Source organism: Oryx dammah, unplaced genomic scaffold, assembly GCF_014754425.2.
Source record: "Oryx dammah isolate SB20612 unplaced genomic scaffold, SCBI_Odam_1.1 HiC_scaffold_4, whole genome shotgun sequence".
NCBI classification, from domain to species: Eukaryota; Metazoa; Chordata; class Mammalia; order Artiodactyla; family Bovidae; genus Oryx; species Oryx dammah.
This window is the reverse complement of record NW_024070188.1, coordinates 29,667,394-29,688,079: the sequence shown is the minus strand read 5'-3', so window position 1 is coordinate 29,688,079 and position 20,686 is coordinate 29,667,394. Positions and strand designations below refer to the sequence as shown.

Genomic DNA, 20,686 nt, shown 5'->3' with positions numbered 1-20,686 from the left:
ACAGTAAGAAAATTCAGATGGTATGCAAACTTTTCTTCTACAAAGCAGAAAACCAGAAGATGAATATACTCCTTACTTTGCATTATGTGAATCTCTGGATCAAGCCATCTACTGAGCAGAGACAGGAAATAAAAGAAAGCAGGATCGGGGAGAAATGCAAAGAGCACTAGGTTCAGCTTGTTTACTAGAAGTTATGGGACCCCTGACAAAACACAGCTTTTCCGGGCCTCATTTCCTCCATCAGAAGAAAATGCTAGATGATCTCTAGCATACATTTCAGTTCTAACTTGCCACAGATAAATTTAAAAGACTAATTTTCTACTTAGACCCATCAATCAAGTTCAATTAAGAAAGTCACCTAACACATCACACTGTAAAGCAACTATACTCCAATAAAAATTAATTTTTAAAAAACGTTAAAGAAAAAAAAAAAAGAAAGTCAACTAACAGATACATTCCAGGTTAATCTGAATTTCTATGACAAAGCTACCAGTTCTTTACAAGATATAAAGATTTAACATACTGCCTTAGTGTCAACTAAAACAAGGTTCTATCCAACTAACATAAATAAACCTCCTGGTTCAAACTTTGTATTAAACCAATCTTAGAAATGTCTTTTAAAAATATACTAACTTCTCATCTCCAAATATTTTTACATTTTAGCAATTACAAACCAACGCTTAATAGGATGGTAACTGACCTCTGTAGCTTCAAAAACAAATATATATATATGCATTAAAATAAAAATAGATTAGGTATCTTTTTTAACTGATCAGTGTCTGATTTCTTTAGGCACAACTCAATTTCTTTTAGGCTGTGGGCCTACAGTATTTTCAAGGGATCATTAAACTAATGTACATTATATAAAAATACTACTTACAGGATCTAAATTTAATACTTCATAAGGATTGTATTCTTGATATTCTCGGTCTGTTTTGGAAACTTTGTATGCAAGGAATAAGAACAATGCCCATCCTGCAAGAAGAACTATTTTCCTGTTGAGAAAAAAGGTAAGTGAAATGTAAGTAAATACAACTCTTTGGGTTTCCTTTAGATTCTAAAGACATTTTGGCAAGACCAAGGCATAGAATAATCTAAAGTAGTCTCACTGACTTAAATTAGTGCTATTGACTTAAATTCTGTAGTCACTGGGTTGTAAGATACAATAATGACAGTGTCTTTATGGCCCCTTTGAATTCTCTAGAATCTAGCAGTGCCTGGCATGTAATATTCTCTCAGTTCCTATTTGCAGAATTTTAAGTAAGAAGTTAATTCAACTCTCATTTACTGGACGCATTAGATTAGATCAAATATATTAATACTTACTATTCAGTTAACCATTTAATGTAAAAAGTAATTGCTCTTGACCTCACAATTACACTTTTAGTAAGGTAAACTACAAAAAATAACTGGTCAATTGTGCAAAGATAAGTAGCCTTAAGTAGTCTTATTTACCATAACAGTAAAAAGTTGGAAACAAACTTAATGTCCATTTATTGGGAACTAATTAAATCATTCATAGGAGACTAATTAAATAAACCAAGATAAAGCCACAAAATGGAACATTTTTAGCTAATAAATACAGAGACATGTGGGCTTCCCAGATGGTTCAATGTGTAAAGAATTCGCCTGCAATTCAGAAAACACTGGAGACTCAGGTTCCATCCCTGGGTTAGGAAGATCCCCTGGAAGAGGAAATGGCAAACCACTCCAGTATTCTTGCCTGAAAAATCCCATGGACAGAAGAGCCTGGCAGGCTACAGTCAAAAGGGTCACAAAGAGTCAGATGCAACAGAACACGATAGAGAGATGTGCACTACAGATTAAAAAAAAAAAAGACATAAGAGAACATATAGGTTTGGGGGGGAAATAATTTCTTTCTACTTCAGTATGTTCTATTTAATAAAAATATTTTTTAAATTGATATTACCAGTGTTGGAGAAGCTAAGGAAAAAAGGAACTCTCATACAATGTACACTCTGATGGAATATCTGGCAATAAGGTTATCAAAAGCCCTAAAGAACTATATACCTTTTAAACTATCAATCTACTCCACTTCAAGAAATTAAGAAGCAAATAAACTAAAACTAAGTTTATAAAGTATAAGGGTGGTAACAGATATAATTAATACCTGAAAATATATATAAATGTCCATCAGTAGAATAGTGAACAGACCAGTAAACAGTACATCAATAGAGAAATGCTATCTAGACACTAAAAATATCTGCTGTGGAAGATTCTCTACTTTGCAGTGTTAAAATGGAAAAACAGATTTCAAAGCTGTATGTACAATGTGATCCTATTTTTTGTAAATAAAGAAAGTTTATTATAAATAAAGATACAGAAGGTAAATCATCTTAATGGTGTTTATTTTTAAGTGATGAAATGGAATAATTTTTATTTTTTATACGTTTTGTATCACAATCTGTTATATTAGATAGGAACTGTTAAACAAAGACATAAATGAATCATAGGAATCCTAATCAAACAAACCGAAGTGATCTGTTTTCAAACACAAAAGAAAACATTTCATGCATTTAAGCTCTCTTGATAGAAACATAGCTTAAAACGTGTCTATCTGGATTGAGTTTCTCAGGCCCAATTCCAACCTACCTCTTTACTTTTATCATCCTAGTTTTTCAAACAAAATAAATCGCCACCTCCCAAAGTTCCCTAAGTTTTTCCACCATCATGCTTTTGCTCTCCTGGGTCTTTCTACCTAGAATTCCCATTCTTCATTTCTGCATATCCAAACTGTATTCATCCTTCAAGACTCAACTCAAATTATCTACCCAATCCATAACCGCTGTCAACAGGAAGATCATGATTACAGTCACAAAGCAACATAAACCATGACCCTCTTCCTCTGGCTCACTGCAAACTCCTTGAGCATGTGGACAGGATTTTATACTCAGTTCTGACTAACCTCAGAGTAACAAACACAGATGGCACTCAGACGCAAATTTCGTTCTACCTGGCCAAATCAATGTTCTAAACCTTATTAAAAGGCATAATACTGGAAGCTGCTTTCCACATGCCCAAAGACAAAGAACACCTAGAATACTTCCAGTTTTACCTTCCTATCCAGTGACAGGCTCTGGAACAAAACTACCTTAAGTCAAATCCCAGTTTTACCCCTTATTACCTAAGAGATCTTGGCAAGTTGTTTAGCTCAGTTTCCAATTTCTAGAGTGGGTCTGAGAATTAAATAAGATTAGGTATGTAAAGAAGAAAGGAAAAGATAAACCCAATTGAATGCAGAGTTCCAGAGAATAGCAAGAAGAGATAAGAAAGCCTTCTTAAGTGAACAATGCAAAAAATAGAGGAAAACAATAGAATGGGAAAGACTAAAAATTTCTTCAAGAAAATTGGAGATACCAAAGGAACATTTCATGCAAAGATGGGCACAATAAAAGACAGAAACAGCAAGGACCTAACAGAAGCAGAAGAGGTGGCAAGAATACACAGAACTGTACAAAAAAGGTCTTAATGACCTGGATAACCACGATGGTGTGGTCACTCACCTAGAGCTAGACATCCTGGAGTGTGAAGTCAAGTGGGCCTTAGGAAGCATTACTACAAACAAAGCTAGTGGAGGTGATGGAATTCCAGCTGAGCTTTTTAACATACTAAAAGATGATGCTGTGAAAGTGCTGCACTCAATATGTCAGCAAATTTGGAAAACTCAAAAAAGGCCACAGGACTGGAAAAGGTCAATTTTCCTTTCAATCCCAAAGACAGACAATGCCAAAGAATGTTCAAACTACCGCACAACTGTGCTCCGTTCACATACTAGCAAGGTAATGCTCAAAATCCTTCAAGCTAGGCTTCAATGGTATGTGAACCAAGAACTTCCAGATAGATGTACAAGCCGGATTTAGAAAAGGCAGAGGAACCAGAGATCAAACTGCCAACTTTTGCTGGATCATAGAGAAAGCAAGGGAATTGCAGAAAAACACCTGCTTATGCTTCACTAAGCTAAAAGCCTTTGACTGTCTGGATCACAACAAACTGTGGAAAACTCTTAAAGAGATGGGAATACTAGACCACCTTACTAGCCTCCTGAGAAACCTAGATACAGGCCAAGAAGCAACAGAACCAAACATGGAACAACAGACTGGTTCAAAATTAGAGTATGTAAAAAAAGGAGTATGTCAAGTCTGTATATTGTCACCCTCCTTATTTAACTTAAATGCAGAGTACACCATGTGAAATGCCGGACTGGATGAAGCACAAGTTGGAATCAAGATAGCCAGGAGAAATATCAACAACCTCAGACATGCAGATGATACCATTTAATGTCAGAAAGCAAAGAGGAATTAAAGAGCCTCTTGATGAAGGTGAAAGAGGAGAGGTGAAAACGCTGGCTTAAAATTCAACATTCAAACAACTAACATCATGGCATCTGGTTCCATCACTTTAACAGAGGGGGGAAAAGTGGAAACAGTGGCATATTTTATTTTCTTGGGCTCCAAAATCACTGCAGACAGCAACTGCAGCCATGAAATTAAAAGACGCTTGCTCCTTGGAAGGAAAGCTATCACAAACCTAGACAGCATATTAAACAGCAGAGACATCATTTTGCTGACAAAGGTCTGTATAGTCAAAGCTATGGTTTTTCCAGTAGTCATGTATGGATATGAAAGTTGGACAATAGAGAAGGCTGAGTGTTGAAGAACTGATGCTTTCAAATTGTGGTGCTAGAGAAGACTCTTGAGCATCCTTTGGACAGCAAGGAGATCAAACCAGTCAATGCTAAAGGAAATCAACCCTGAATTGGAAGGACTGCTGCTGAAGCTGAAGTTTCAATACTTTGGCTACCTGATTCAAAGAGTCGATTCATTGGAAAAGAGCCTGTTGCTGGGAAAGATTGAGGGCAGGAGGAGAAGGGGGCAACAGAGAATGAGATGGTTGGATGGCATCACTGACTCAATGGACATGAGTTTGAGCAAACTCCAGGAGATAGTGAAGGACAGGGAAGCCTGGCGTGCTGCAGTTGGTGGGGTTGCAAAGAGCCGGACCTGACTTAGGAACAACAACAAAGGTATGTAAAGCATCTAAAAGGCGCTTCACAGATGATAAACAAACAATTCATGGCAGCTCTTGGCTGTTACCCCTAACTCTTGCCCATGTCTCAGCTCTCAACTAGGACCCCTCACTTACTCAAGAATGCCTTCACTGTCTCAAGCCAGTTAAGAGCCCTCCCTCTGTTCTTTCATGGCACCCCAACCCTCCTTTACAACCCTTACTAAACTCTATTACCATTTGTTTACTCGCCAGTATTTTGTTACTCACAGTATATCAGCACCTAGTATAGTATGACACATACACAGCACACTGTAACTACTTATCGACTGAATAATGAAAATAATTTAAAATAGGAACTTGTGACTCAAAGCCAAAGTTTGCCAATACCCTCAAAATGCTAAAGAACATTTTAAATTATATTTCATTTCCATACAAACTTAGTAACTCCACATCTTGTTTTGCCAACTTTCCCAAAAGGCTACAAAGCTCAAAAAACAAAGATAAAGGAGAAACTGAAAAGCATTGAAGTAAAATTTTTAAACAGAGAAAGGGAACAAAACACCTGAAGCACACCACACCCGCGTCAGACTCCAGGTGCAGCGTCTGGCCCTCTCAGCCAAAGGGTAAGGGATGGGCAGAGGCTGACGAGAGAGCTCCCGAGCTGAGGAAGACTGCCACGACCATAAAAACCATCCTCTGACTTCCTGAGAGCCAGACCAAAGGAAGAGACATAACAGATTACATCATGCTCAGGGTCCAGTTTTTTAAAAGCATATTTGCTTTCCCTGAAAAGACAAGCATTTTCCCTACATGTGGCTTCAATAATTAGTGTCCTGTGTTTTTTCTTTAAGCATACCTTAAAAGTCATTTTGGAAGCAACTTCTAGAAATTAAAGTAATAGATAATGACTGCTTAATTTTGAAAGAATGCTTCAGGGTTAAGTACCAAAAAAGTTTTGATGGCTCCTGACCTTATTTGTATTTTTTACCAGTATTATTTAATTCTTACTTAAACATCCAATAATCTGAAGTTCAATTTAAGTAAATCTCTTTACTAATTACTGAAGAGAACATCACAAAGTTAGGTACTTTTCCCTTGAAATTGAGGTTCAGATAGCCATAATGTGTTGACCAAAGCCCAAAAGAGAAGAAACTGGAAAGCCAAATATATCTGCCTTGCTGCCTCTGAAATTTAAAGAGAGAAGCAATAGCAAAGAATACATAGCAAACATGAAACTACTCGGGTAAACACTAATTTTGTCTTTTAGTTTCACACCATTAAAGCTAAGATTTCCCTCCCTCTACAAAGGAACTAAACCAGGCAAAGTAAAATCTTGCAAAGAAAACTATTAAGTCTTAAGTCTCCTTAAGTAATACACATATGTTGAAAACGATCATCATTTAAACCAAGATTTAAAATAACTGGTTCTACTTTTACTAATTTCCTCTGCCAGGTCTTGCCCTCCTATCTACTAGATAAATATATGTAGGTAATTCACAGGGTACAGTCCTTCAGACAGAGAGGGCAATGGCAGCCCACTCCAATACTCTTGCCTGGAAAATACCATGGATGGAGGAGCCTGGTAGGCTGCAGTCCATGGGGTCGCTGAGTCGGACTCGACTGAACGACTTCACTTTCACTTTTCACTTTCATGCATTGGAGAAGGAAATGGCAACCCACTCCAGTGTTCTTGCCTAGAGAATCCCGGGGACGGGATAGCCTGGTGGGCTGCCATCTATGGGGTCACACAGAGTCGGACACGACTGAAGTGACTTAGCAGCAGCAGCAGCAGCAGCAGTCCTTCACTAATGGCAGCTCTTTCATTTCCCCTCAGTTTCATGTTACCTCTAAACTGATGACTTAGAGTGAAGATCCAAAGCCTAGGTGCTAACCAACAAAGCCTTGAAAAATCAAAGACATCTACTCTGGTTAAACATGCTATTGGCCTATTTAAGTAGATGGCCTTGCAAAAATAAAGGGTAACCAGATCCTCACTCTACCACTAGTCAAGTTTCCTCATCTTCTTAGTCTCAGTTTCGTCATTCGAGAAAAAGCAAAAACATCTACCTGAAACTTAATATAAAACTAACGAGTAACATACAAAATCCTAGTACAGCACCTGGCACACAGTATGCATCAACAAACTTCAATCACTCTGAAATGCAAACTTGACTATGTCACCTCCATGCTTTTGATAATCTTTTAAAGATTCCTCCATAGTCTTTGAGACAAAATTCAAATCCTGACACAAGATATATAAGATCTTCCTTCAAAATTTGACTCCTCTTTCTCCCCTCCTCCCTCTAGTCAGAAGTACCCTCTCTCTCTTTTGAACTTCTAAACCACTCAGTTCAGACTGTTCTCAAATTTACTAATCACCTCTTACTCCTACTAAGGTTACAATTTCTTTACAGACACAGATTTTATTCATCATCATGTGGTCAGTCGTGTCCAACTCTTTGCAACCCTATGGACTGTAGCCCACCTGGCCTCTCTGCCCATGGTATTCCCCAGGCAAGAATACTGGAGTGAGGTACCATTTCCTACTCCAGGCAATTTCCAACCAAGGATTGAACCTGGCTCCCTTGTGTCTCTTGCATTGGCAGGATTCCTCACCACAGTGCCACCTGGGAAGCCCATTCATCATTATACCCCTATTTCATATGATACCTAGCAAAGAGTAAACACAAATCATGTTTTGTTTTGCTTTTAATTGAAATCAATTACTTACTTTACTGTAGGAATAATATTTGGCTGGGGCTTTAATAACCGTAAACGGTACCACATACATCTTCCATATACTTTTCTGATATTCTTTAATCGATTTTGCTCTGTCAAAAAACAAAAAGAAAAATAAGGGGATAAGTTAAACCATTTTCACAGTGAAGGCAAAATCAGAGTTAAAACCATACTACCTTCATTATCATGCTAATACTTCACTGGAACATGAAAGTACTCTCTGTGCTCTGCTGTGCTTAGTTGCTCAGTCTTGTCCGACTCTTTGCAACCCCATGGACTGCAGCCCTCCAAGCTCCTTTGTCCATGGGGATTCTCCAGGCAAGAATACTGAGTGGGTTGCCATGCCCTCCTCAAAGTACTCTCTACTTAACGTTTTAAGAAAAATTCACAAGATAGTTTCAATTTTCTACCACTTAGAACAAGTGATCTATCTGGAAAATTTTATTCAACTACTAGGCAATCATTTTTCATATAACTTTTAGTTGAAAAACTTAAAACCTGACTTAAACCCAAAATATTTAATTACATAGTAGTTTCTAAGAAAATTCTCTCCTCCTTCCCCTTTTGCTATAGAAAGTAACGAAAAGTGCAAAATAGTTGAAACACACACTTTATTAAGGAAGCCAAGCAGGAATGATACTCTTCAAACATAAAAATAATTAAGTTAAATGAGAAAAGTCACACAAACTCAGAAGAAATTAAAACAGATTTAAAAGTTGTAACAAAAGGCATTATTCCAGCCCCCAGGAAAAATCTGCAATTCAATTTTAAAAGGAATTAAGCCAAAGACAACATACCATATACTGTTTTACTAAGCTTACCACAATCACTTGGTTTAAATAAGTCTCCCAAGTTTAAAAAAGTTGTAGATTAAGTTTTAAAATAAAAATCTACCTTTTCATGAAGATGGCATACAAAAAGCAAAGAAAGAAGCCCATGTCACACCAAAGCCAAAAACGAAAGCTTGGAAGGCCAGGAAGGCAGTGCTAAAAGGCACCCACAGCCACAGAAAGAGGGATCACACTACCCACCTTCTGGGTGGCCCACGACACTCCGAAGGCAGCCCAATTACCCTTGGAAGAGCAATAAGCCTAATCATTATGTCATCATCAAGTTCCCCCTGAGCAGGGAGTTGGTCATGAAGATGACAGAAGACAGCAACACACTTGTGTTCATGAAGGATATCAAAGACGAAGTATCACATCTACGAAGAAGCTCTACAACACTGATATGGCCCAGGTCCACACCCTGATTAGGGCGGATGGAGGTAAAGTATATGCTCAACAGGCTCCTCACTACAATGCTTTGGATGTTGCCAACAAAACTGAGATCATTAGCTGTTTAATATCAAATAAAACATTTTTCATAATATATAAAAAAAACGACGAGACTTCCCTAGTGGTCCAGTAGTTAAGACTGCACTTCCACTGTTGGGTGCGCAGGTCTGAACTCTGGTCAGAGACCTAACATCCCCAAAGGCCACGTGGCATGGCAAGAAAAATAAAAAAACACCTACAAAACCAAAGTCCTTAAACGAGACACCAGATAAGTAAATAAAAGAACTCTGCATATAATAGAATGCTCCAAAGCTGTCATCTAACAAGTCCGCCTACGCTGTTACCACCATGCTTTGAGGAAAGAATCCCCATGAGAGCACTATGTGGCAAGAGTTACCAGATCAGGTAACAGGAAGAGGGATTCAGGAAGGGGGAGGAGTAGTAGCAGAAGGGAGAGTGGTAATATGTAAGGAGACTTATCAAGTAAGTTAATATAGTAAGGACAACTGGAGTCAGTTTTTCATGTCAGAGAAGTGAGTTACATGTATGACTAGAAAACATGAAATGACCTCTGTGGTATTAAGACTGGAACTGAAGATATCAGTATGAACCAACTAATATCTTTTAATACAGAAATACAGATGTAGACCTATACACATACATACATACATCTTTCCTAACTCGACTAAGTGAGCCTAGGAACAATGACATCTCAGTAGCAGTGAACACACCTAGCACCCAGATCTTGATTTCCAAATAGCACTCTCCACTAACAGGAACCGGAGATCCAAGTTATCTCCCCACAAAATATTACAAAAGGAAGAGAACGATTTTACAGTGGGCAAGTGATATGCTGAATAACTGCTCCCCCTGAAGATGTCTACCACATCCTAGTTCCCAGATCCAGTGAATGTATTATCTCACATGGCAAATAGAGGACTTCACAGATGTGACTCAATTAAACATTTGAGATGGGAAGATTATTCTGTATTATTTGAGTGGTCCCAATATAATCACAGAGGTCCCAATATAATCACAGAGGTCCCAATAAGGAAGCAGGAGGGTCAAAGAGAAGATGATGTGACTACGGGAGCAGAGGTTGGAGTGACATCCTTTGAAGATTGAAGAAGGGGCCACAAGCCAAAGAATACAGGCTGTCTCCAAAAGTTGGAAAAGTTAAGATTCTATTCTAAATCCTCCAGAAAGAACCTGCCCTGCCAACACCATGACAACCCAAGTAAAACCTGCCTAGCAAGTCTGGCCTTCAGAACTATAAAAGAATAAATTTGTATCATTTTAAGCCACTGAGGTTATGGTTTGTTACAGCAACAATCGGAAACTAATACAAAAAATCTGATGGGCACCATCTTAATCAGGTGATCAGTAAACATCAGCCGCAATGAGACAAATGCAATTATATGCCATCTGATAGAACGCAAAGAGGAGAACACATATTAGTTTTGCGAAATTCTTCTCTAAGATATATAACCTGAATCTAATCGTGAGAAAACATCAGACAACAGAACTTTGGGTCCATTCTACAAAATAATTGGCCTAAGATCTTAAGTCATGGAAAAACTGAAGAACTGTTCCAACCTGAAGGACATGAAAGAAACATGTCAACTAAATGTGATGTGTGATTTTAAAACAAATCATCTGAAAAGGACATCACTGAGACAAGTGACAAAACTTGAATAGGTCTGAAAATTATTTGGTAATAATGTTAATTTCCTGATTTTCACAGTTAAATTATAGACACTTTTGAAAACACCACTGGAGATTTTAAAATCTGTATTTCATTAAATTAAGCCTCCATAGTCTCCCATTTTAAGCATAAAACCAAGGAAACATGTTACAAGAACATGCTGAAGTCTCTTTAATAACCAGATGGCCTGATCTATTCAAAGGAATGATATTCTCCCAATGTTTCTGTCCAAGAGAAAGTACACATGGTTTTCAGCCCCCAAAGTCTTGCACAATGTGTCCATGAACCTTGTCTTCTTACTCTCAATCCAAAATTCACATCCTAACCTTTTAGGAGGATATTTAATCAATAAGTAGTATGGGGTTTGGCTGACACAATAACACAGTGGCATCCAGCACAGCTAAATATTCATAGTACACATTGCAAAATTCTATACGACCTCAAGTCAAAGTAACTATCAAAAGTAAAATCTTTCCACAAGGAGGGTTGGCTTGGGAGTTTGAGACCAGCAGATGCAAACTATTAAATATAGAATGGATAAACAACAAGGTCCTATTGTAATAGCACAGGGCACTGTATTCGATACCCTGTAACCATAATGGAAAAGGAAAAAAAGTGAAGTCCTTCGAGATGGTTTCTTTTAAAGACACTTAGAATAAAAAGAAATTCATTTATAAGCTTCTAGTTTATAGAATTACTAGTTTCACGGCCAGGAAAAACTACCTAAGTAATATCATTAACTTATACTTTTTAAAATTATTCACATTTATAGAAAAGGGAAATTACAAGGCCACAAATAATTCCATGATTTAGAAAACAACAGAGCAACATATGATGATTGCTCTCAGCAATCATAAAGTCTGTATGTTCACAGGAATAGTCCAGGTTTGGGATAGGTTATTATGATTGTGATTCATAAGCTATACAATGCCTTCACTAAAACAGTCACATCCATCTGTCCTGCAGAATGCCAGATGTGATCTTCAAATCTGTGTGCCTGCTTATTACAAAAGAATTTAAAATCATGTACCTTCTTATAGAGTTCTAATTTGGCATCTAAAATTTTCATTGTACGTTTGAAGAGGTGCCAAAGATGTCATTTCCAACATAAGTTGACATTTTAAAATAAAAGTTTTGTCGCTTTTAGATGTACCAATGAAATCTGAAAACCACAGCAATTTCATACCCACCATCATCCATTTACAGAAATTCATGAACAAGCTCTTTATCCTACTGCCCCCACATAATTTTATCCTAATTGTAATATATTTTTATCCTAGTAAGTCATTTCTTATACTACTGACACATCCTTCTTAAAATTAATGGTTTTATTCCCTATGACTATTTTTCCCAAATTTTTATATTGAAACTTTTCAAGCCTTCAGAAAAGTTGAAAGAATCTTACAATGAACAATACCCTTCACCTAAATTCACCAACTATTAATATTTTCCAACTCTTGGCTTTCTCTAGTTCCTTCTTTCCGTCTCTCTCCCCCATTTTTTAAGAGTAAACTGAAGACATCACGACACTTCACCTCTAAATGCTTTGGCACACACGGCCAAAGCACATTAGGAAAGTTTACCACATCCAGAAGTGTTTTTTTACATGTTAAAATTTCTGACACTACTTTTATCCGTATGTGTGTGCACGTCTGTGTGTGCTATCAAGGCAACAGAAATATTATAAATTGATAAATCACTAAAACTAAAATATATATTATGCTTTCACTTATAAGCAACTTGTAAATATCCCATGAGACTTCCCTGGTGGATCAGTGTCAAAGAACTCGCCTGCCAATGCAGGAGTCACGGGTTCAGATCCCTGGAGAAGGAAGATCCCCTGGAGAAGGAAGATCCCCTGGAGAAGGAAATGGCAACCCACTCCAGTGTTCTCGCTTGGGAAATCCCATGGACAGAGGAGTCTGGCAGCCTACAGTTCATAGGGTCCCAAAGAATCGGACGTGACTTAGCAACTAATCAACAACAATATGTATGATTATATTTCAAAACAAAACAAAAACCTGAGGTTTCAGAGAGGTTAAGTAACTTACCTGAAGTTACAGATGGTTACCAAAGGAACTGCAAATAACAACTAAAGAATACAGACAGGACTTATGCCCAGGTTTAAATTCATAGTCCTGTGCACTTAATCATTTTAACTGTCTTTCCTAATCAAAGAATAGTTAGATTGCCTTGACAATTCTTAAAAGCAGCTAAAATATACTGTGTCCCTATTCTCATTAAGTTAACCAGAACCGATTATATTTCCTAAACAGAAAATGTCAAAAAATTTAAGAACAAGGAGTAGCTAAAAACAACCAATGAGGTGATCCTCTAGTAAAAAGTCTGGTGAAACAGAAGTTTACAGACCAAAAAAAGTACTACAAAGAAAATAACTGCAAGGACTTCAGTATTAAAGAGTGTGGGACAAGGCAAGGTAGCACATAAATTAGAGGCAGGGGAGGATGGTAAACCAGTTCTTTTTTTTTAGTTCAATTTGCTACAGAAGTGTCAAGATTCAAAGGAAAAACAAACATCCATCCCTCCTATCTGTAGGACACAGGCATTTTTATAAGCCATTTGTCTCTAAACCAGAAGATAATACTAAGGAAAGATGGGAGGTTTCAATTGCAGAAATGATTCAGTTACATTTCTTAAACTGGACTAGAGGTGCAAGATAGTGGAGAAATCTAAACAAACTATAGTATGCTCCAAGTGTGTCTCTGAGAAGGATGCTATGTCTCCTTAGCATGCCCCAAGATGCTACCAAAGGGTGCTCTCTGCCCTGCCATGTCATTAGCCAACAACACAGTCACCCTGTTAGCTGCTTTACTCTTCATCCAATCCTCTATTAGCACTCTATTTTCTTTTCACCTTTATCTAAAGTGATAATCCATAGCCCAAGTCAAAGGTTACTTCTAAGACAAACCAAGAGAAAAAGAAATAGAGAAACTCAAATACTGTTAAAGATATAATAGCTTAAAAAATAAAAAAGCAACTTAAAACACAAGGATGTACATCCCACTGGAATCTTAAACACTACATACCCCAAAGTAAAAACAATTCACTGAGCTGAAAGGGCCCATAGACATAAGAGGTACTGAGAATGTCTTCCTCAAGATCATAGCCAATCTGGCCATATATTCTTTAAATAAGCTTTCAGACATTAATATAAATCCATATAGTAAATTCAGCATATACATAAGAGCAGAAGGAAGAAAACATTCACCATTCCAACACCCAGATAATAATCACTAATAACATTTTAATATGTTTCCTTTGTAGTCTTCTTTAGGAGAACATCTGGGAAGCAGGAAGAAAGGAAAGTTGGCAAGGTGAATGGTACATACTCAGGAAAGATTTCTGTGAACAAGGAAATTCCAGCAACTAATTTCTAGGGACAATATGCTTCCCTCAATTGAAGGGCTGTGGGGCTGCCTCAATCAAGACTCTCAAGGACCCTCAAAACCCTCTTTTCGGCAGGAAACATGACATCTACTACTATTCCCAGTGCAGCAGATGCCCAAGGGAGAGTTTCTCAGACAGCAGAACAAATAGGACATACAAAAGCTAATTTAAGGAAAGCACTGTATAATGTACCAATGTCCAAATGGAGACACACAGACACATAAAGCTAAAGTTTTAATTTTTCAATTTCTAAATATCTCCATGTTTAGAAACTTGTAAACAATATTTAATGACTACTAATAACCAAATGAATTAAGACATCATAATATACCTACCATCCTATATAATCAGACATATAAATTGTTTCTAATTTTGTGGTATTATGGGCATACAGGGTGTTTTTTGAGATGCAATTTCCAAAGTGAGGGTTGGGAAAGTCTCCATACCTCCAATGAGCAATTCTTGGAACACCAGTTAGGTGTCCAAGAATTCAACTCAACTCTGACACTATCTACCCAGACAGTAGGGTTGAGGGTTCAGTCCCCCAAGACTGTACAGCCAAGCCCGCCTACTTTAGATGCCAGTCATTAGCCCAGATAATAGACTGGGGGTTCCAACAACCTCTTCCTTTGGTTTAATTTGCTAAAGCAGCTCACAGAACACAGAGAAACATTTTACTTAACTGTATTACCAGTTTATTATAAAAGGATACAACTCATGAACAGACAAACAGAAGAGATGCATAGAGCAGGGTTTGGAGAAAGGGCGAGGAGCTTATACATAAATGTATATAAGAAGTACATATTTGGTCATTCAGATGACCAAAATACATTTAAGCCACAATATCACAGTATCTTTCTCTAGTCCTGTATTTAGAGCTATATCCTTAGAACACTGTCCTAGAGGTAGAATTACTAAATTTAAAGTTTTTAACATTTATATAGCTCTCTTCCAAAAAAAGAAGTAGGACTACACATTTTTTTTCAGCAGTTTGCATGAATAGCACCACCATTCTTCAGCAGCCAGTAATAAAGTCAATTTTTATTAATCTGCACTCAACTCCTGGAAGCAGACACTGTTTTCTTATACATAATCACCCCTCCCCTTTCCAGCTGCCAAGAATATAACAGGCACTATATAAATATTTGTAAAGAATGTACAGGATTCCTTTATCTAGAAAACATTATTAAATGTCCTTTATTAAGTACATATTGGTAAGTACCTACTGTGTGCCCAGATCTTTCTGGACACTGAGGACACATCAAAAAACAATATAAAAGTCCCAGCTCTCACAGACCATACATTCCAGTTCAGGAGACAGCAGTAAAAAATTTAAATAAACTTTATAGTATATTAGAAGATGATAAGTGCTGTGAAGAGAAATAAAACAGAAAAAGGGAAGAGCTTTTTTGCAGGCAGAAAGAAACTTAACAATTTTAAATAAGGTGCTCAAAGAAGGCAACACTGAGAAGATGGCATTTGAGCAAGGCCATAACAGAGATGAGGAAGATCACAACAGGCTATCTAGAGAAAAAGCATTCCAGGCACAGGAAGCAATAACCATAAAGGTTCAACAGAAGCATGCCTCACGTGCCCTAAGAACGGCGGAGCAGCTGGTCTGACTGGAATGGAAGGAGCAAGAGAGAAAGGAACAAGAAATGAAGTCCAAAAGTTCATGAAGGATTTCATAGACCACTCTATGACTTTACTTTCTATTGAGATTGAGATGGGAGAGCTTTAAAGGGTTCTGAGTCCAAGAGTGACATGAGCCAGCTTCAGTTAAAAAAGGATCACTGTGCTACTATTTCAAGAACAGACTGCAAGGAGCAAGGGTGGAAACAAGGAGACCAGTTTGGAGGCTAACAATAATCCAGGCTATAAAACAGGACAGTGATGGTAGCAAAGCAATTAGAAATGGTCAGACTAGATGTAATTTGAAAGTAGAGCCAACAGGACACACTAACATCCGGAAGTGGCACATAAGACAGAGATAAGCCAAGAGAAACTCCAAGACTGCTGGCCAGAACAGTTGAAGAAACAGTTGTGATTAACTGAAATGGGAAAGACTACAGGTCAGGAAGGTTGGGAGAATGGACAGAAATCATATTGGTTTTTTGCATAGTACAATCTCTATTAGATACACAAATAGAAATGTGGAGAGTTCAAGAAGAGTTCTAGACTGGAAATGTAAGTCTGGGAAATGTAATTTTTATGAGTCACATAGATGATACCTAAAGTCATGAGACTGGATGAGATCACCAAAGGAAGAAGTACAAATGGAAAAGAAGTTAAGGTATCAGCCTAGAGGTATTCTAATACTGAGGTCCTCACCGGTAAACTATGCTCAGTAAATCATCCCATGAAAAAACAGATACTACCCTCACATCTACAGCCAAGTGATTCTTGAAAAGACTGTTCATTCAGTGAAAAATGAACAGTCTCTTCAATAAATACTGCTTGGACAACTGGATTTCCACCCGTAGGAATATACTCAAAAGAACTGAAAGAACTCACAGATCTATATACAATGTTCACTGCAGCATTACTCACAACAAAGAACAGAAATAACCCAAGTGTTCATCAATAGATGAGTGAGTTAAAATGTGGGTATATCCATACAACAGAATATTGTTCAGCCATAAAAAGAAATATGTTCTGATATATGCTACAACATGGATGAATCTAGAAAAATTATGCTAAATGAAATAAGCCAAACATGAAAAGGCAAATCCACTTATATGAAATATCTAGAATAGGCAAATTTATATAGTTTTGTCTATATATATGGAGTTTACCAGAGGCCAAAGGAAAGGGACAATAAGAAGCTATTCCTCAACAGGCAGAGTTTATTTAAGGTGATGAAAAATTTTGGAAACTGGTGATGGTTGTGCTGCATTGTGAACCTAATCAATGCTACTGAACTGTACACTTAAAACAGTAAAACTACAAATTTTCTCTTTTGTTTTGTGACCCCATGGACTGTAGCCCGCCAGGTTCCTCTGTCCATGGGATTTCCCAGGCAAATATGCTGAAGTAGGTTGCCATTTCCTTCTCCAGGGGTTCTTCCTAGTGCAGGGATCCAAACACGCATCTTTTGCACTGGCAGAAGGGTTCTTTACCACTGAGCCACCAGGGAAATCCGTCATCCTTTAACAGTCCAGTCAAAATCAACCTAACTCTAAAGAGACTTTCCTCATCTCTAGATACTGACAACTACCACCAATTAGATGCAAATACTTTATCCTAGAGAAGGAAATGGCAACCCACTCCAGTATTCTTGCCTGGAAAATCCCATGGACGGAGAAGCCTGGTGGGCTATAGTCCATGGGGTCGCAGAGTCAGACACGACTGAGCGACTTGGCTTTGGCTTACTTTATCCAGCTAACTTCCAAAGCACTTATTTTCACTTTTCTTACGTTTTCTTTGTTGTGTTTTGGATATATTAATAATAATTTGTATTTGTCTAATTCTAATTCTCCCACCCCATCCGGGTTATAAACTTTAACAAAAGACTATATTTATACTGCATGCCTCTTTGCACTGTCAGCTGTTTTTATATAGGTAAACAGTGAGTGCTCAATCAGTAACTACTAGATTTAACTAAACAGGCAAAAATCTATAGCAAAAAACATCTGGAATACACATGAGAAAATTCCTTCATCCATACTAACACAAATGTAATTCCAAACTGTAAGGAACACCTTATGTTACCAGACCCAACTTTGGGTTCACCTACCTACCACAGCAAAGCCAATTTACTGATGCTAATTGTCGTGAAGGACACTACAGTGTTTATTTACTGTGGATGCCAAGCAAGGAGTAGGGGCAGCTCATGCTCAAAAGACCCAAACTCCACAACCCACACTCCAAGGGTTTTTAAAGGCAACCTCTGGGGGTTTGGGGTTGCAGGATACACAACTTTCTTCTGATTGGCTGGTAGTGAGGTAGAGTGGTTTCAGGAATCTCAACTATCAACCTCACCTCAAGGATTCGTGTCTTAGTTCCTAAAGAACAACTCCAAGAGATCCTTCAGACTGTTCTGTATATTCCTTGAGGATGAACTAACACTCTTTTTACCCATGAACTACTGTCATTCCTTTTCTTGTTTCATTTCTTTTCCTTTGTTTCTGCATTCACTCACTTCCCTACTTAAGTAACTACCTATGCCTGCTCTTTGGATCTCAAGGAAGGCCCAGGAGACTGAAGTCTTTTTCTACAAACAAGAAATGGGGAACACCAAGGGGCTTTTGTACCTGGGAGGGCCCTGCAGGGTCCTGCTTGGTTTCAATCCCCCATTTCTTTGATACTCTTCACTCTTGAAAAGAATAGGTGCAGGACAAGGAAGGGAATAGTTTTGGATAGAGGTTAATCATAAACTCTGCAGAGGAACTCAGGCTCTAGGGAGACTTAGTTTCACTTATTAAGAAAATGAACAATAATGCCTTTCAAACAAACAATGCGATGGTGAGATGGTGTAAATATATTTATTATCAATAAAGTCTGGTAAAAGGAAACTTTTTTTCAAAGAAGTCTAAGTACAATACGGATACATTTGTTGTTGTTGTTGCTTAGTTGCTGAGTGGTGTCCATCTCTTTTGCAACCCCATGGACTGTAGCCCGCCAGGCCTCTCTGTCCATCAGATTTTCCAGGCAAGAATACTGGAGTGGGTGACCATTTCCTTTTCCAAGGAATCTTCCCCATGCAGAGACTGAGCCTGCATCTCCTGCACTGGCAGGCAGATTTTTTTTACCACTGAGCCACCCGGGAAGCCTGGATACATTTGTTTGGACTTCTTAATTTCTGAACAAAAAGTATAATTAAGGGAATGAACATCTGAAAGTTTTATTTGATACGAAAATAAACCTATCTTTGTCTTTCAGGTTCTCCAAGATCAAGCAAGAATGCAAGATGACCTTTAAATAAAAACAATTTATGTAATGCATTTACTAATCCCAATGTTTATCACCATATTTATAAAACCTAAATTTGTACTGCCAAGTTTTCAGCTGGTTTCCTCTACTGTGTGGAACTTAAATGTGTCTATGCTCATGTCTGGTACCCTTTCTGTCTGGACAGAACAGAGACAATGACTTGATTTTAAAATGAGTCAAACTTTTCACATCTCTAATACCCCTTTCAAAATATAAAATTTTAGGAAGACTGTATGTTCTAAGCGGAATACGAACATTCATAAAATATACTCCCTTGCACACAGCGCTTTCCACTTCTCATTTTAATACTTATTATAATGTGTTATACTAATTACAGAGGGAGTACAAGGTAGTGGCTAGCAAGAGAAGCTTTGGCATAAGATGAATTTGGGTCCAACAACCAATCTCCCACTTAGCAGCAATATGGCTTTAAGCGAGTTGGTTAGCTCTTCTTTGGCTCTATTTTCTCATTAATAAAATTGGGATAACACTTGAGTCTAACTCAAAGTGATACAGTGAGTGCATTCAGCACTTCCCATCCTGAGGCTAGTAAACATTCAATGAACAGCTGCAGCACCTGACATGAGGATTACAATCATCTGTCTCAGACTAGAAGGGGATGTGGGATCTCCCCCATAAGAAAAGGGACTACATCTAAAGTCATCTCAAAGGAGATGCCCACACCAAACTATTTTACCTGTTTTGGGATGACAGAATTACAAGCAATTTTTGTTCTGTCCCTTTGATCTTTTCTGCATTGAGTATATATAACTTATTAAGAAAAAAGCTATAAGCCCTTAAAAACCTGACCTATCACCTAGAAGCAGCATCTAGCACAAAGTCTTACATACTCTATGTGTGTTGTGTGCTCAGTCACTCTAGTCGGGTCCCACTCTGCAACCCTACAGACTGTAGCCCGCCAGGCTCCTCTATCCATGGGATTTTCCTGGCAAGAATACTGGAGCAGGGTGCCATTTCCTCCTCCAGGGGATCTTCCTAACCCATGGATCAAACCCAGGTCTCCTGCAATGCAGGTGGATCCTTTACCACTGAGCTACCAGGGAAGCCCATTATGCTCTATAAATAACTTGCAAAATGAACAAATTTCTACAGTGCATTTAGTTTTAAAGCAAACATGTTTATATGCATTTATTTCTTTGCTTCTCATCATCACTTCTTGGTAGGTAGGGCAGTTTATTATTACTACGCCTAGAAAATGAGGATGAGAGTTCAGAAACAACTAATCAGGGACTAGGCTGGAACTTAAACCCAAAACCTCTAACTTCAAATTCCGAGTTTTTCACTTTACTACTAAGCACTGAAAGCGAACTCTTACATTCCCAAGTCAGAGAGCTAAATCACTTGCACATATCTGAAAGGCAAGGAACAAAGAATAAAGAAATGCAACTTTTAAAAAAAGTTTCATTAATCCTTTCAAATAATCTGAGTACATGAATGTACCAAATCAAATTGTTCCAGAAAGTCCAAGTAACCAGCAAAAACAGCAGGCCCTAACAGCCCCAATATATGCCAGACACTGTTCTAAACACTTTACATATACCTATTTTATTAATTTAATTCTATGGAACATAACTAC

The 20,686-nt window shown here is 37.8% G+C and overlaps 1 protein-coding gene across 1 annotated transcript in view; it reads right to left on the bottom strand.

The window, feature by feature from the left end:
* The window catches only part of SEC63 (SEC63 homolog, protein translocation regulator), a 65,790-nt gene that overhangs the window by 42,016 nt on the left and 3,088 nt on the right, over nt 1-20,686 (bottom strand). Inside the window, exons 2-3 of the mRNA XM_040238561.1 lie at nt 7,760-7,859; nt 881-995 (exon numbers count right to left, since the gene is read on the bottom strand). Of these exons, the coding sequence (XP_040094495.1) occupies nt 881-995; nt 7,760-7,859 (215 nt within the window). The remainder of the gene's footprint in view (nt 1-880; nt 996-7,759; nt 7,860-20,686) is intronic.